The 17,367-nt window shown below is 42.6% G+C and overlaps 1 protein-coding gene across 3 annotated transcripts in view; it reads left to right on the top strand.

The window, feature by feature from the left end:
* Positions 1-1,494: 1,494 nt before the first annotated feature.
* The window catches only part of HNRNPH3 (heterogeneous nuclear ribonucleoprotein H3), a 138,414-nt gene continuing 122,541 nt past the window's right edge, over positions 1,495-17,367 (top strand). The window contains exons 1-8 of one of the 3 annotated variants that reach the window (XM_085603555.1): positions 1,499-1,631; positions 3,182-3,268; positions 3,769-3,924; positions 7,723-7,869; positions 8,385-8,523; positions 8,986-9,167; positions 9,753-9,839; positions 16,530-16,645. In XM_085603555.1, coding sequence (XP_085459681.1) covers positions 3,190-3,268; positions 3,769-3,924; positions 7,723-7,869; positions 8,385-8,523; positions 8,986-9,167; positions 9,753-9,839; positions 16,530-16,645 — 906 coding nt within the window. In that variant the 5' untranslated portion in view covers positions 1,499-1,631; positions 3,182-3,189. Of the gene's footprint in view, positions 1,632-2,178; positions 2,262-3,181; positions 3,269-3,768; positions 3,925-7,722; positions 7,870-8,384; positions 8,524-8,985; positions 9,168-9,752; positions 9,840-16,529; positions 16,646-17,367 lie in introns of those variants that run through there. The other 2 variants (XM_085603556.1, XM_085603557.1) reach the window with 2 other exon arrangements.

Below are 17,367 nucleotides of genomic sequence, written 5' to 3'. Positions count from 1 at the left end.
GGATATAGGGGCCGGCGGCGCTCAGGAAGTTGCGCATTATTTTGTTTCATGGACGTATTCGCGCTCTCGGCTGGAGAACGGGAGACGTCAGCGTCGTGGAGTGCTCTGTCCTTGGAGGAAGGAAATCCCGTAGTGTTTGATGACCGGAGTAGCACCCACGGATCTCGTGAGTACCGACGACTGTCTTTGTTTGGAGAACATCGGGGGAGCGGAATACGGCGGTAGGCAAAGCCGCGTATTTCCGTTCCTTCAGGGGCCACAGTGCGCCTGGTGGCATTCGCGTACGGCGGTAGAGTGCCGCGTACTTCCGTGAGCGGGAGCAAGAGCTTTGGGGACTGACCCCAGCTCCACAAAGGAGTATAGCGGCTAGGTGTATCGCATGATACCGTGAGAGCATATTTTGAGAACCGTAAAAATGCTTTAGTGAAACCAGCGGAATACCGTGGTGGCGTTTAACCACGTATCGCTGTAAGGATTCAAAGAACCACGTTCTAAGTTATGGGCAAATACCAAAGGTGGTGAGGATATACCGCTATTTGGAAACGTTTCTTTCTGTTGCGTATCTAAGACTATAAGTTCTAGTGTTGAACATTCCAAGCGGTCACGATCCTGGAACGTATTTGTTGTACGAGGTGAAGACAACCTTGGGGGAGATCAAAGAGATTCTGTTGCTTAAACTTTGCTTTAAAAGGAGAGGGGAACCCTGATTTGACGTTTCATTGTGTGGGAACCTTGTAAATGGCTATAGAGACCACTAGCAGAGAGCAAGCACGAACTGTGGGGTATGTATGAGTGAGCATTAATGAAGGAGGTGTTTTGCCTGCAAGCGGTGGTTGAATGTAACGCTTGTGCTTTTCTTCCGTTTCTCTAGCGACATACCGAGAGTACAGAAAAAGAGCTTCGCCACGTTCCAAAACAGTGTTCTCAGCAGTAGCCAGATTATGGTACGCAGAAAGAATACCCTTAGTGAGAATTATTGAGAGTAGACTGTTTTACGGTATTAATTGTTTGCCTCTCTTGTTGCAGGTTCTTTTCCCACGCTGTCCCTTCCTTTTCCCTTTCCCTCGCCCGATCATTCGAACACCCGGTGCATATTCTCTATCTGGGTGTTGGAAAGATCCGGAGGTGGACCGCTTATTTCAGCTGCGACTGAATCCTGCGGAGCTAGGCCTGACAAGGCCAGTAAGAAGAGAATTGAAAATTCTAGTTCATGATTGTAATAATATTATAATTACTTTCTGTGGCCGCGACTGATTACTGAAATTATTGGGACAATTGCACTGTTCGCATAACTACAGTTTATTCAGTACTCTTGTCTCATCAGACTCGAATGTTCGTATTTACGAAATCCATTTTAATATGTATTTCTTGCCGATAGTGCACGGTAAAAAGAGTGACATCCGGCACAGTTGCACTTGCACTTAATTTCTGCTAGTTCTAGTTTTTATCCACAAAATTGCGAACATCCCTTAGAAACTCTCGCGAGGGCAGGTACTTTCTGACGTCATCACGCTACGTATTTCATTAGAACGCCTACCACCACGAATCTTGTATATGGGGAAGTAGCTGTTTCTTTCTTTCTTTCTCAGATCGTTTAAAGAAGTTTGTATTTCCACATATTCTGCTCCCAGGTAAGATTGGTCGCTGTATACATGTATCGGGTGGGTTATATTGTTTTGTATGCGTTTCATCACGTTCTTTGATCTCATGCCTGACATCGCACCTGAAGTGATTTGGGAGCCGTTAGTCACTGGCCTTATTACTGCGACATTGTTCTGTGGTGTGCCCGCGCGCGCCATTTTGTCATTCGTGTTTTTTTTGTTTTTTTTTTACTCCGTCCTTACTTTCAGCCAGATCCTGCTTTCAAGCAGAATTATTTTCTTACCGCAGTGGTTTTTAACTCTCCCGTCAGTATATGGTGATAAAGTGGATTTGGGGTTTAATGCATTTGCGCGGATCCGGCCTCCGCGTGTTCGTAGTGTTTGCTTATCCGTCGTCCGTAGAACAAGCCTCGCGTTGTGCAAATGCTGTAATGGATGTGGGCCTTGAAACACAAGAACCGCATGTGTGTGTCAGTTTCTGGCGTATGTAATTTATCGTGTACGTGTTTTCTTCTCCGTTCCCTCCCTTCCAATCCCCCCCCCCCCCCCCTCCCCAATTTAGTCATCTCACTAGAATGAGGAGATGAAGCTCTGAGAGTGAGAGCCGTACCGCCTGTCGGTATCCTTGCCCGTCTGTCTGGAGCAGAGTTTCAGGCTATTGTATAGTCTCTTCTTTTTCTTCTGTCTTTCGTTATTTATATGACCTTTTTGATTCCACCGTATCAATGTAATCTGGGATGCAATGTAGTGTTTCATGGGAATGTGTTATCGTCCCACAGCTCCTTATTACGGAATCTATGTAATGTTTAATGCTTTTCCTACTCGTACTGATGAGATGCCGTTGACCCTCCATGCACCGTCATATTTAAATGGCGTTTTAGAAGGTTGATGAACCCTAATTAAGGAGCGGGTGGCCCCGGCGCGAATTTATTCCAATGGTTTACGGCGCCGTAGGCCATATGCATGTGTGTTCCACAGCGTACCTTTTATTCGTTATGTTCGTTTGGTAAATATGGAAAGAAAATGTGGCATGTCGCATTTCTGATTTGGTCTCTACGTAGGGTCGCCCGCCCTTTATGGCGTGTAAATACGGAGGTTTCTCCACCCTATTACTAACCGCCGGAAGTTGATTTTAATTTCCATGCACATACATTTGGCTTTTAAAACTAGTTCATATGATAAGAAATTATTGGCCGTATTGACGGTGAACGAAATAGACGAGTTTTAATTTGTTGAAATCGTCCTGTTTTCTCCCTTACTCTGTAATGAGTGGATACTTGCGGGGGGGGGGGGGGGGGGGCGGGCTCGGGTATATGCCCACGTTTCTGTGCTTTTAATTGATGATTTTCATTAGGGTAATGTTTAAATCATGGACATGACTTGTGTATGCGGTAGTCTCAATTGTTGTCTAGTAGATGCTGCAGTCCGTGCCCGACATGTCTTTTGGGGTTATCTGCTTATTATTTAAGCAATTATTTCCTGAACTAGTTAGTTTCTTAACTTGCGATATATTGAGCACTAAGTTTCACTATTAACCTACCTTATATTCACTATAAATTCGTTATCGTTGTGGACGACAGGTTTTACAATGGCAGACGAACATATAGTAAAAATTCGAGGATTGCCATGGTCCTGCGCGCAGGAGGAAGTGCTGGATTTTTTTTCAGGTGCGTATGTTCACCATGGAAACAAGGTTATGGCATGAATTATATTTAATTTGGTAGAAATTCACGCTTGTTCAAAGTTGTCTTAAATAGCTGTTACACTTGCAATTATTAACGCCAACAGTCCTGTTTGATTTTTAAATTGGGGTGGGAGCCAGCATTTTGAGTGTTGGATGGTTTTAATTGCCGTCGGTTTATGTAATAGGAAACTGCTCAATACGTGACATTCCGACCACTGATTGTACGTAAAGTGGGTGCATTGAATTGCATGCGACACTTGATTGAGAACAGCTACTTGGTGCAAGTTTTTATTTTTGGGGGGTAATAGGTCGGTATACGTATTACATATGACTGGCTTACATCGGGGTGGTATGGGAGTAGTTTAATGGCAACAAATTGTAGATTTGTTGGGCCTATAAACATTTGCTTAGATGTGTGGATATTGGAATCTGAGTTATTTTATTAGAATCGGGTTTAAGATATTTATTTTTGTATGTTAACAGAATGCAGCATAACTGGTGGTCTCAATGGAATTCATTTCACCATTTCCAAAGAGGGACGTCCTACTGGAGAGGCTTTTGTTGAGTTCGAGACGGCAGAAGACGTGAAAAAAGCACTGACAAAAGACCGTAAATACATGGGAAATAGATATGTAGAAGGTGGTTCTTTTTTTTCAGTGTACTAGTTTATTGAAGTTTGGCCACTCTACTGAACGTTATCACCATAATATTTTTATTCGATGTTTACAGGCCCTGCGGATGGACACTAGTGTTGGTTTTTCTTTTGCATTGGTTTCCTTATGGATTTTTTTTTGTCATCCTAGCAGCATATTTGGTATTACTTTTTTGTTTTTCGCGATCTTTACTTTTTTCGTATTGATGGTATGGTGAGGTGCAATGAGTGAGTCTTTTTAGGTCTTTTCTTGATGTTTAGTTGCGATAGACCTCTCAAGTACTTTGTGGACGGTCCCCGCTGCATAACCCAAATCACTTGGTCACTCGTTTGCTTGCTTATTTGAACCCCCCCCCCCCACCCGCACAGCCACTTGTCCTTTTTATTAAATGACGTGTTTTTGTAGAACCCGAACTTTTGGAGTGGTGCACCGCTCGATATTGAAAAGAATGATAGTCAAATGAGTTAATAAGTCATAATATTTTTGTTAAAGTTGTCTTAAACAATCCTTTATTTTCATGGGTGTCCATATACAAAAAATCTTTTCAATATCGAGCGGTGCACCACTCCAAAAGTTCGGGTTCTTCAATTTATCTGCGTAGCAGTTGGCAACCAACGACGGCAGGTACCGGAGTAACTTGTGCACACTCAACCGGATTCATTGTAGAAATGAACACCAAGGGAACATAGCAGGGGTGTGCGGTCCGCCGTTGTCTGCAGCCGTACTTTGTGACTTGTGGTTTTTTTTTTTTTTTGCACAGCTGTTTCCATATTGCCACCCCCTCCAAACGTGCATGTGCTCTGCTCGCCCCAAATCCAAAAGCAGGTCTGTTGCTATCTCTACTCATCCATGCCCCCTCAAATGCCCTAATCCTTATGTTTAATGCTTGACAGCTCCGCATGTCACGGTATGGTTTATCACAAGTAAAGTAAAATAAATTTAGCGGATGCCGTGTGATTCAGTAAATATAATGGCACAGACTCACTAAAGAGCGCCCCCGCCCACGCCCCTGTGGAAGTAGATGTTTATAATTTACAGAGTTTTATATAGTGCGAACTTGAACCGAATCGGGTATCAGCACTTAACATAGCACCAGTTCATTACATGAGGACACATTAATTTTTGTTGAACACGGAGAGATTAAGTGATTTGCCCAGAATCAAAGGATGTTCAGCATCATTGCCGAGACTCCAACCCACTTCCCCGTATTCGAGGTTGACCTAACTTAGCAGTTAGGCCAACTCCCCTCCCCAATTACTACAGTTTTTAGTTTTGCTGGTATTGCACATCATTGGTAGAATATTGGCATATAGGCCGATGGGGTTTGCTAGTGCTAGTTTCCTATACTTTTAGACGCGTATCAGATAAATACCTGTGCAGGTGCTGTGTTAATACCGAATTCCACGGGCCTTACTTACTGGCCTTTAGAATAGCTACATTTTTGTATCTTATGGCGGGGTGCAAGGGGTGTTATCATGAGCGAGTACACCCCACGTTCAGGTTTTAGTGGTTAGATATCTATCAATCTGCTCAGATGTGCTGCACGTTGCAGACAAACTGTGCTGAATCGGTCAATCCGGTTACTGGGCAGTTATAAGTGGGTGGTGCTTGGATATCACATGCTATCGTAGACCTGTACGGTGTGCTTTAGGTAAGTGATAGTTAATACACTGCTGTTTTACTTGGGACGTGAAGCCCCAAGGACTGGACCCCTTAACCTTCCAGTCAGTCTTAACTTTTGTGTTTGGTCTAGCTCGACCAGATACCAGTGGCTGGTGCTTCGCGTTTTTTTTCCACTAGGCAACTCTAAACACCATTCCTGGTTTCCCTGATCATAATTGTGTTTTTGGGGGGGGGGGGGGTCAATTGACTTTTTGATTGTGTTTTCGACATTGGTACAGAAATGCTTTACACATGCCTCCCTGGAGTTAAGCCGGACTGCTCTGTGCCACACCTACCAAGGACAGGGCTAAGATTTAAAATAAACCACGCCGCTTCCATTTGAGGCTCCTTGTTTGTAGGCAAGGGACCTCTTTATGGGGACAGTCAACTTTTTTTCTTTTTTTTTAATACTAGGAAATGTTCCTTCCCATAGGTCTCGCTTACGAAATAGGTCCACACCATGGGCCATTATTTACTCCTGGCATAATTGGAAGCTTGATCTGAATTGGGGTGGCAAGCTGACATCTAAAAACTGCAGTGCCTGAAAGTATTTTTTTTTTTCTCTGGTGGCCCTTGCTCCTGGGATCTTCCATTTCTACGATGTGACTAATGCATGCCTATCTAAGTCCTGGCAATTTCTCAACCCCACTCAAAAAATAGTTGCTCTATTATACAGCCGTAAGTATGCAGTTCTTAGATTCCTTGTGCAAGGAACTGCACACTAGTGTTGCTTAGTACCATCTGTTATCCTACTGGACAGAGGCCACAGCTGTTTTACATGTTATCTTGGAAATGGAAGCTCAAATTATGGGATCAAGAACTTTGACTCCCTCCTAAGCACTGAACCTAGACCCCCTCACTGTCTTCTGGCAGGAGGTGTCTTCTGTCGGTGGTGTGGTGAGAGGGTACAGCCAACCTTTTGGGAAGGTTGAGAAGGTCTAAGTGATGGAGCAGTTCCTTGACTGGTTCTGGGCAGTCTTGGGTCCTTCTATCCTTCAGATATCCTGGTTGCTATTATCTGATCACAGGTGTACTCCAACTCCTTATGCAGCCTGGAGGTAGACTGGAAACAGACTTGACAGCTTGTCAAGCAGCCTTGCTACGGTATGTTGGTGTACAACCGTTTAGTCTCTTTGAAAATTAAGACTAACCAAATGCTATGTAGTTCTGGGTTTAATCTTTTCTCGTTGCCAAATGCAAACTGGAGGTGGTTCAAGTTTTGAAGTCTCCAGTCCCAAAGGGGCCGCCTTCTGTTGGCTGAATTTGCCTGTCACACTGTCCACGCTGACAGCTTTGACCTTGGTGTTATGTGCATTACACTCTTCAGGACACCTTTTTCTTTTGCTCTGGTGGGTTGGTTGCAACACAAGATTGTGATTGGTGAAGTTTTAACACTGCAGGTAAAAACTGCATGAAGTCCACAGCAGGCTCACTTTCCAGTGTGGACATGCCTGCAAAGCACGAATGAGACTGCATTTTGGAAATCTGCTCGGAGTACAAATCTGCCTTTCTTGGACTGAAAAACACACCAACAGGCAACCTCCATGCTGATCTCAGACTTACAGAAGGGCCTACTGCATGTTTTGAGAAATTCTACTTCATAGGAATTGAAGTAGACTAGCACTACCTCAGTGGTACTGGTTAAAAGAAGCACTGTACGTACCCCTGGCAACAAACGCAGTTTATTTGTGTTCCGGTGTTGGCAACCCCCACATGAGGGCATTCCAGGTCTGACAATATATGAATAAGTCAATTATAAGCTACTTCTGTTGGCGTGATGACTACTACACTGGTAGGTGGGTAGGGATGGTAGTCCGAATCATTGAAGTGAATTGTATAGTATATCCCAAGCCTTAATAGGAGGGGGGTGGGGGGCAGAGCATTTTCTTAAAATACTAATAATGAATTTGGGGTGAATGGAGTATCAAGTTCTCCTCCTTGCTCATCTAGCACAATTTACTCTGCTTGTCTTGCAATGCTTTGTCTTGTAACCGTCTGCAAACAAGTCTTTGTTGGTCTTGAACACCTCCGATATATTTTTGTTTTTATTATTTACTAAAAATGGACCTACTTGATGGAAGGCTAGTAGGAGCAGTTTGCAATTAGTTGTTTTATGTTGTAGTGTTCAAGTCCAACCAGACTGAGATGGATTGGCTGGTAAAACAACATCAAGGCTCAAACGAAATGGACACCTCTAGTGATGGAACTGTTCGACTTCGTGGACTTCCATTTGGTTGCAGCAAGGAGGAAATTGTGCAATTCTTTGCAGGTATCGTTAGTGTTTTGGGATTCCTAAATGCAGGTAGTTTGCTAGTTTTGTGTAATCCAGATTGCAGTGGACTAGTTGTACAGCTTCAAAGGAATACAGATTTCCCTGTCGGCATTTATACGTTTTCTTACGGAGGGGAGACTATTAAAATTCCAAGGGTGTTGGACCCCAATTGTGCAGAGTTGAGGCTAAATTCCAGTCGGCTTTTTTTTTCTAATTAGAGCAGTTGGTAGGGAGGGTTGCTGAGCTTCTGTGACACATATGTGGAGAGGAGTCTCCACAATATGACTGCGCACAATAGGATTTGGGGGGGGGGGGGTTGTGGTGGTGTGGTTGTTAATTGTACATGTCCAAAATGTTATCATTGGTTTTAATTAGCTGTTTTAACTTGCGTAATTGTTTATTTTAACCTGGGGGTGGTCTGGTTTAAACATCTTTTGCTTTAAGTTTTGATGGGAATGTTGCAGCCTTTAACACTGTCCCCCCTGATGGGGTTATTTGTCCTTGGGTTAAAGGGTTGAGAATCGTGCCAAATGGGATAACATTGACGATGGACTACCAGGGGCGAAGCACAGGGGAGGCCTTCGTGCAGTTTGCTTCAAAGGAGATAGCAGAAAAAGCTCTGGGGAAACACAAGGAAAGAATAGGGCACAGGTGGGGATGGACAGATTGGGATGGTTATTTGTTTTGGGAATGTGGGTAATGTTAATGTATTTTTGGGGGTGGGGGACTAATTTTAATTTTCGTGTTTTTTTTCTTCTTTTTTTTTTCTTTTCTGGGTATAAATAACTTGATAACACAATTTTATAGGGTCTGCAATGATTGGATACTTTATATTACTCAACAGGAAGTGGTAATTGAATTTAATTCCCCTCTGTATTCCCTACATTTAGTGTTATATATTTCAGTGTAGATGCATATTGTTGGTACATACTCCTGTGGTATAATTTGCTACAGTAGTTACTAGTTTTTCTACACAGCGTGCAAGTAGAATCAATGTTTTTTTATCTTTTGTCCCTTTGTAACTTGTAGTTCTAGAAACGCTTAAACCACTTACCTGTACATTTAGTGACATTGATAGCTAATGCTCAATCTGTGCCTTCAACCTTAACTTAGATACATTGAGATCTTCAAAAGTAGTAGGAGCGAAATCAGAGGAGCCTATGATCCACCAAGGCGGATGATGGGGCAAAGACCTGGACCCTATGACAGACCTATAGGAGGAAGAGGAGGTTTTTATGGTGCGGGACGTGGAAATGTGTATGACCGGATGCGTGGTGGCGGAGGATATGGTGGTGGTAAGTATGTAATGAATAGGTTTCACAAGTAACATGGTATTTCTGAAAAAACATGTGTATTCATACATGGACACATTTGTGCTTCTGTACAACAGCAGCATCCAGTCCCATATCTTACGGTGAAGTAGATTTGCTGCCAATTGGTTTTCTTAATGCCCATGGCATTTAGTTTTCTCCTTCACTTGTAAGTCTGTCTTATAATTTTTGAAGCTGTGCCTTACTTTCACTCACTGAAGACCCACTGGTGGTTCACTGAATTTAGTGGAGCACAACTTATTGTTGCATAAGTAAAAGCATGGACTATTACTCGATGGTTAGTCTGATGTCCAAGGTATTCAGAATTCTCCATTTTGTGATTAGTATAACGGAAGTATTCAACATGATTCAAGCCCCTCTCGTAATCAAACATTTGAGTTTGTATTCGTAGTTTGGTTGCCTCCAGTACATGCTTCAGTGAATTTTCTTTTGGGCCTACAAATGCTTTCGTTGTAGTTTCCTATGCTGTGGTGATTGTATCATTTTGTTAACATTTTTCAATTTGGCCTTCGGTTTTTCACTTTCTTTAATCGCTTATTTTATTTTAAGGTTATGGAGGCTTTGAAGAGTATGGTGGATTCAATAACTTTGGTTATGGAAATGATGGCTTTGATGACAGAATGCGTGATGGCAGAGGTAGAACGTACTACTTTTTAAATGCATGCATAATCATCTTGTGTTACTGTCTCATGAAAAGTAGGTGTGTGATGCAAAAAAAATGCTAACGTGCATTTAAGGGAAACCGATTTTGTGCTAGGAAAGTAACTCAAAGGTTGTCCCTATATGTAGTCCGGAGTTATTTTCTGGAATTTCATGCCTAGATTGTAATAGCCGTTCTGTAAGAGCTAATTTACAGCTCAAGCATGCTTGTTACAAGTCACTGAGTTGCAAAATCACATTATTATTTTTTTTCGAAGTATCTTTGTCAGCAATGATTTGTCTGCGCCCCGAACACTTAAGCTCACAATGTAACTCTGGTAAATGTTCTAACATAAAATGTAGATAACCAAATCATAGCCCACTTAAGACTAAGTTTCTCCCCCCCCCCCCCCCGCCCCCCCCCTGCTTTGTGCTACACAAAGCAACACTGCAGCCCAATCTTCAATTTTGCTGTTCATGCAAATGTAAAATGAGCACATTTAAAAAAAAAAAAGGATTTGGTGGTTCACCTAATGCTAGGGATTAATACCCCATCTCGGGACACTCCACATCTACCTCTTCAGGTGAACGAGTCCTCAACATTCGTTCGTTCCAGCTTTCCTGTTGCCGGTCACAAAGAACCAGTCGTCTTCAGTGCCGTTCGAGTCATGTGACAGTGACTAAATGTAAAAGATAATGTAAAAGGTGGAAAAGTAAATCTGGACCGCATTTGGTCGGAAAGTTTTAAGTAATAGTGCCTGAATCTGGATTTGATAATAGATGGGGTCTCTGCAAGAACTAAACCCAGTTTGGAAGTGTCTGGTGCTGATTGCCCACTTACCCAACCTACCTAACCAACTCTGGTGACAAATGGGTAGTAGATACTGTGAGGAATGCTTATGCTATTCATTGCATGACCCTTTCATGGTCTGCTCCACCCAAAACTGCACCCAGATTTCGAATTAAACCACTTGGAATTATAACCGCTGTGCAAAGGGAGAACCAGGTTAGAAATGGTCCTTCATTTCCATGAGGAAGAAGGGATTTATTCCAGGTACTGTTAAGTCTCTAAAAGACTGTTCTGATGACAATTGGGTCTTTATAAAATCTATATGGAGAGTAAGCTTCTACATGCCGCCCTAGAAAAGCTATTCTCCTCAACACAGTGGTTAGAGATAGATATATACAGTGGGCCCTCATGCATTTCATTTGTGTTTAACTGGTATATGGAAATAAGTTTACTAAAGTTTGGAGGGGGGGGGCACTACCAGTGCAGTTTTCTATCGGCCTGAAGTTCTACCTCATTGTAGAAAACTGGGTAGTTGTACAGTCTTGTATCCTACTGCTACAATGAATGAAAAAAATTGGCTCTCTATATAGTGCATTAAAACTAAATGCACTGGGTAGAGTCCAGGCAACCCTTACTGGTTTACACAGCGTACAATATTCCCAAATGCTCTTTTTGTGGTAGTGTGGGCAAGCAGTTAAAGCTTATGAGTGATGAGCACTTATTTTACACACACACAAAAAACAATTGTACACACACAAAAAACAATACCATTTTATGTATTTAGACGCCAAGATCATCGTAATCTGGCAAGTGCTTCTTATCACTTAAAGTATATAAAAATGCAATGTAGCAAGCAATGGTTCAGCACTCAAGATAAATTAATCTATTGAGTAAAATGCATTTGAAAATCAGCTAAAGTCTTTTGTATCCCGTTCATCACTACAATGTTCACAATGCATTGGCATGCAACTAATCAATGTCTTTTTTCTTTCTTCAGTCCTTTATTAGTTTTCTTATAAAAATACATCCATGAATGATAACTCAGTAGCCTACAACGATACAATCACGCCATCGTTGTAGAGGGACAAATGTATTCCCCTGCTTATACCGAATGAATTAAACTTGGATCTTTCAAATGTCAGCATATAGCAAGGAACTAGCGATCTTATGCATAATTTAAAGCCCTGAAGAAGTCTGTGGATGAAACGGCTACTGAGTTTTATCTTTCATTCATTGATGTGTTTTTCATGAGGAAAACTAATTAAGAACTGAAAAGAAATAGCAACATATTTGTTACATTCCAATGCATTGTCAACGTTTGTTGAATTTCAAGTGCATTTTACTCAATATATCTATTAATCTTGAGTGCTGAATCATTGCTTGCTCAATTAAGAATCATGGAAAACTTTGCTTTGTTGCTGGTAGCAATAAAGGAAACTTTACTTGTAAAACTCAAGAATGATAAAATCAAACCTAGGGGATGGTTTGATTCTTCCTGCACAAAAGCCTATCAGAACCTGAAAGCAGCCCTCCACAATAAGGTTAGAAATGGAAAGGAGATGGCAGTCTTTAGAAACAACCACAAACCGGCCCTAAAATGTAGGAAGAACAATTTGAAAAAAGACCTCTGGGATCAACTGCATAAAACATGTACCTTCAGGGACAGTGCCGCCTTCTGAAAGGTTGTGAAGTCCCCATTTTTAACGGAATCGTCTCAAACCCAGTGTCTAGGTTGCGATTGACGAACAAACATGGCTTGACTATTTTGAGCGGATATTCAGCCTTCCTCCAACCGCTACACCTCTAACTTTATCTTGGTCAAACATAGCTGCCTTCCCCATGTCAATTGACATTTCCCATGAGGAGGTGGAGCATGCCCTAATGGCTAGCAAAAATGGTAAAGCCCCGGGCCCCGATGGGGTTCCAATTGATTTTTTTAACTTTACTATGGACCTATGGTCCCCAATCCTAACCAGGGTCCTTCGAGCATCTTGTGCACTGGGCCCTATTGATGCTTGGTCCCAATCAATTCTTGTCCCTATTTTTAAAAAAGGGGACTGTTACTTGCAATCTTGCTATCGACCTATTTCCCTATTAGATTCGCTCGGGAAAGTCGCTGGTCGTGTTATTTTAGAGCGGCTTCAGCATTGGGCATCTGATAACAAAGCTCTTTCCGATCTTCAATTTGGGTTTCGTGAGGGTTTGGGTACTACCGAGCAAGCCCTTAATCTATCCCTAATAATACGCAAAAGGGGGGGGGCACTTTACTTAGCATATGTGGACCTCTCCGCAGCATTCGACTGCGTCAACCACACTAAGCTGTGGAATATCCTAGAGAACATGGGAATAGAGGTGCCCCTTATAATTTTTCTGCGTGAACTATACTCGGACGCTACAGCTCGTGTGAGATACGGTGACAAAGTCATTTAGAGTGGAGCGCAATGTAAGGCAGGGTTGCGTCCTGGGCCCATTTTTATTTAATCTATACACCAATGGCTTGTAAAAAGCCATGCTAATAGGGGCACAGGACCTCCCCACTATAAATAACCGCCCTATACCGGGTCTACTTTATGCGGATGACGCCGTAATTCTAGCACGCACTCCAATTGAATTACAGCGTGCTCTCACGAAATATCACACCTTTATGGCCAACCTTGACCTGAAGATTAACATTAAACTTTTGTAATGTCGGTCCGGTCAAGGAATAAGAACAAAAAGACCTCTTTCGTTGATCACCAAAAAGTAGAGGGCACCTCCACGTATCCATACTTGTGCATTGTATTTGATCATAAATGCTCCTGGAAAATTGCTATCGAGTTTAATTTGTTTGCTATGCAAATACGCTTGCACCAGTACTCTTATATTTTTTTATGCTGAGATCTTGTTGATGAGTTATATGTATTTTAAAAAAGGGGGAAAGATTGCTAGAAATGTTTTGTACTATAACAAATTTGTTTGTAGTTCGTTACTTTTAATATGTGTTGGGTATTCAGTTTTCTCTTTTCTTGTAAACTATAATACTTTGCGCTTTTATGGCTGTTCATTTACAACCGAATAAAGTTTGATTTGCTTGCTCAATTATTTTGATAGTCTCTTCCATTTTGGAGTAGAGGGGTTGTACTTCAAGGTTTGTTGAGCCGTTGATAACATTCATATTTCACCCTACATTATTAAGTGCGATTCTTTTTTTGTCTCCACCTCTGTTCCTTGCATTTATATCGAAATACACTTTTATTTGTAGTTTAGAAGAAATGTTATCTTATGGGATAAAACATACTGCATACAGTCAGTTGCCAACGAACGACTCGGAGCGCTGTTCATCTGGCAGGGGCCAAGGCAGCAACACTCCTTGTTAGGCTCTGGGGCATCCAGGTGCGTTGCCGCATAGGGTGCCATCAGAGATGGGTCCGTTACCCAGAGAAGGTCAGAAAAACAGGATGTGAGGCCGAGTAAGCTCTGCAGCAATGCAGCTTGTTTCCTTCCTCTCCTTGCCTGAGACTGGGAAGACTCCCAGGTTGTGGCCGAGTCTCGTGGGTGGGTGGGGGGTTGGGTTGCAGGGCCCCCAACACTATCTTCTTCCCCCCCCCCCCTCCTTTTTAGCTACTAGATGCTAATTTTCTACTCTTGACAGTGCCGGAGGCCTGCTAATCAGACCTCCGTGCCAGCACTCTTTCCTTTAAAACAAGGTATGTCTGTCTGTTTCACAGTTTGGCACAGGATTTAAACACCCCTGTAAGTCCCTATTAATTATACCTAGAGCATGAGTACTAAAGGTCCTAAGGGCTACTGCATATCTTATGCCACCCTAAGGGACCTTAACACATGGTACACAGACTACCATTGCAGACTGTGATATGTTGCAACCAATGACTGAATACCTGACATGGCACACTCCTGTGTGCCAAGCCAGTCACTGCATTTAATATATGCAAGTCACCCCTACAGCATACAGTTGCACCCTAAGGCAGGGTGCAATGTTATGGCGAGGACCTATCTGCGTGAGCAGATATGCCCCTGTAATACCTAGTAATAGAACTAGACGTCACAAATGGACATGGAAGCCATCTTAAGCTATGTATTGGGCACTGGTTAAAACAAGCTACATAATGGCTTTGTTGACACTTATGGTGTTTGGCATCAAACACAACGTATGAATAAACAGTTTCTAGTGATGTATTTGTTAATACATGCACAAAGAGGGTACCTTAGAGGTACCCTCTGAACCCTACTAGTCCTCTAGTGAGCTGGCTGACTGGTACAGCCCAGCATGCACCACATATGTGCTTTTGACCCCGTAGGAGGGATGAGCCCTGCTCTCTGAAGTCAGAAACCATCCCTGCTCTGGCAGGAGGTGCTTACACCTCCTTCAGCATGATGGATGGTAAAGGAGCGTGTCAAAGCTGAAGGCATCAGTGTCTGCTTCCTTGATACGCGACCCTGGCTTCCCATCCAGACCTGGAGGATGCCCCTCTTCCCCACAGCTAGTGTCATCTAGGGCTGTAGTGACCCTAGGGATAAGTAGCCCATAGGCTACTACACTCTACACCCCTTAATGCCTTTAAGTTGAGTATTTAGGTGGCTCCCTGACACCAGGAAATTTGTCTTCTTGATGAAGGAAAAAGAGCCCACAGTGTGTGAAGTTCACTGCCACATGGCACAAAATGTGGTCTTGCTGTTGGACCTCTACAATTACCAGACCAGTCTTGTCCAGAAAGCAGTGTCACTTCCCAGAGCCGTGGAGGAGCAGCCCACAACTTAATCTTGCAAGCGACATATCCTGTGGAGCAGAGCTGCTTCCATGCATCAGGAGGCACCGAAAGATAACTGCCAGGTCTGCCGTGTTGCTGGCAATTGGGCCCACTGAAGGAGCTGTGCGAAATTAGGTTTTCGTGCTCCAGGAGGTCAGATCCGCCCGCACCAATACTATGGGTACAATGAGATGCAACAACAGAGGCTTGTTGGTGGTCTAATCTACACAATAGACCTACTGTCTAGGGACGTCTGGATCCACAAGGTCAACACAGCCTGAGTCCCAGTGATCCAGCAGTGCCCAGAAACCCTCTAGAGCTGACTCCCCCCACTCCTTCAGCTGGTCCCCCAGCCCCCGCATACAGCCTCCTGCAGTGCGACCCTGCCAAAGTGCCTCTGCCCATGAGCGCATGCAGCCCCCCGCCGACCAATGCACCGTGTCCCGGAGTGCCAGAGACCCTCAAGACCTGTTAATGTTTTAGCTTCAAAGCTACAAATGAAAGTGTATTTGTATATTTTAAAGTGATAACTTAAGATACTTACCAGATTCTGATAATTTTGATGAATTGTCAGATTTCTTTATCGTGTCTCTCTTACGGAGTCTGTACAGTAAATGCTTAACAATATCCTCCGATAAGTCTAAAATGCTTCCCACAAGCGTTGTAGAATTATTAGTATCAAAAGCCTCTGTTAACCAGAAAGGTTTGCCTGGACTCTACACATTGTACTTTATTTCAGCGTGCTATATAGAGCCAGCTTCCTACACTCACACCTTCTCCAAATGCATGGTTGTGGTTGCACTATCCAAGAAAAGGGTGTTGCAGGATTTTCACAATAACTTCTCTTCCAAGCTGACTAGTTCTGCATGTCAATCTGGCCTAGTCCATAGCAGAAGTGAGTGTAGGAGATAAAACACTTTCCTTTAGGCTTTGTTCACACAGCAGCTTTCTTCATCTTGTAAGTAGTAAATATTCCATGTCCTTGTGCTGTATCAAATATTGACTTAACTTGCATGCAGCAATATTTTAGCTTTAAGACTTCAGTGAAGTACCTATGATGCAGAAGCTCGATAAAGTGACCTGTATGTTTTGCTAATTTGATCGAAAGTCTTATAATAGCTGCCACTGGAATTTTTTTTTTTTTATTAGGTATGACAGGACCTGGATTTGGTGGCGCTGGAGATGCAAGTTCTGGATTTCATAGTGGGCACTTTGTGCATATGAGGGGATTACCTTTCCGAGCTACAGAAAATGATATAGCCAGTGTAAGTTTTTTTTTTTTCCCCGTTTTTTTTCTTAACGGCTCTTGTTAACGGTTTAGTTTGTCACGTTTTGACTGGCCTAAGCAAATCTGACCCATGTGCTGATTTCAGTATGCTTTTGTATTTTGTGCAATTTTATCCAGTCGTGTCGTCTTGCTTGTCAGTCACAGCATTGAGTGGCCAACTGATTTCTCTTGTGGTGTTGGCTTGTATACAGTCCTATTTTGTCTGAATATGTCCCATATATGCATTTCAACACGTTCATGACATGCAAGGCTTTAGCGGTAATTGCATCCCAGACTCGCAAAATCCAGTCGCAATGGCAAGTTTTTTATCAGGTTAAACTATTTTTTAGCATTTACTAGTCTGCTTACGAGTTAACTTGACCTAAAAGGAACAGGTCTTTTTATTCAGAAAGTGAATGGGCAATGAAGACGCCATTAAATTTTGTTTTTGTCTGAATACATTTGCTGCGTCTTCAACGCCACAGGTCAAATGTCAGTTTGTCTTTTTACTAATTGTTTATCTGTTCCTGGAAAATAGTTTCTCTTAGTATAGTTAATGCTTTTATCAAGTAAGTTATCTGACAATAGTTGTGAAACAAAAGGTTGTAAAATGCCATTTTTTTTCTAACGTTTAAACAGCTTGTCAATAGTACACGTTTTTCAAAATATCAGGATCTATCAACTTTATTTGTAATTCAGAAGGGTGGTGAAAACAAAAAT

Source organism: Triturus cristatus, chromosome 1_2, assembly GCF_964204655.1.
Source record: "Triturus cristatus chromosome 1_2, aTriCri1.1, whole genome shotgun sequence".
Classification (NCBI taxonomy): Eukaryota; Metazoa; Chordata; class Amphibia; order Caudata; family Salamandridae; genus Triturus; species Triturus cristatus.
Note: the sequence above shows the minus strand (reverse complement) of the source record. Positions and strands in the feature narration are given on the sequence as shown.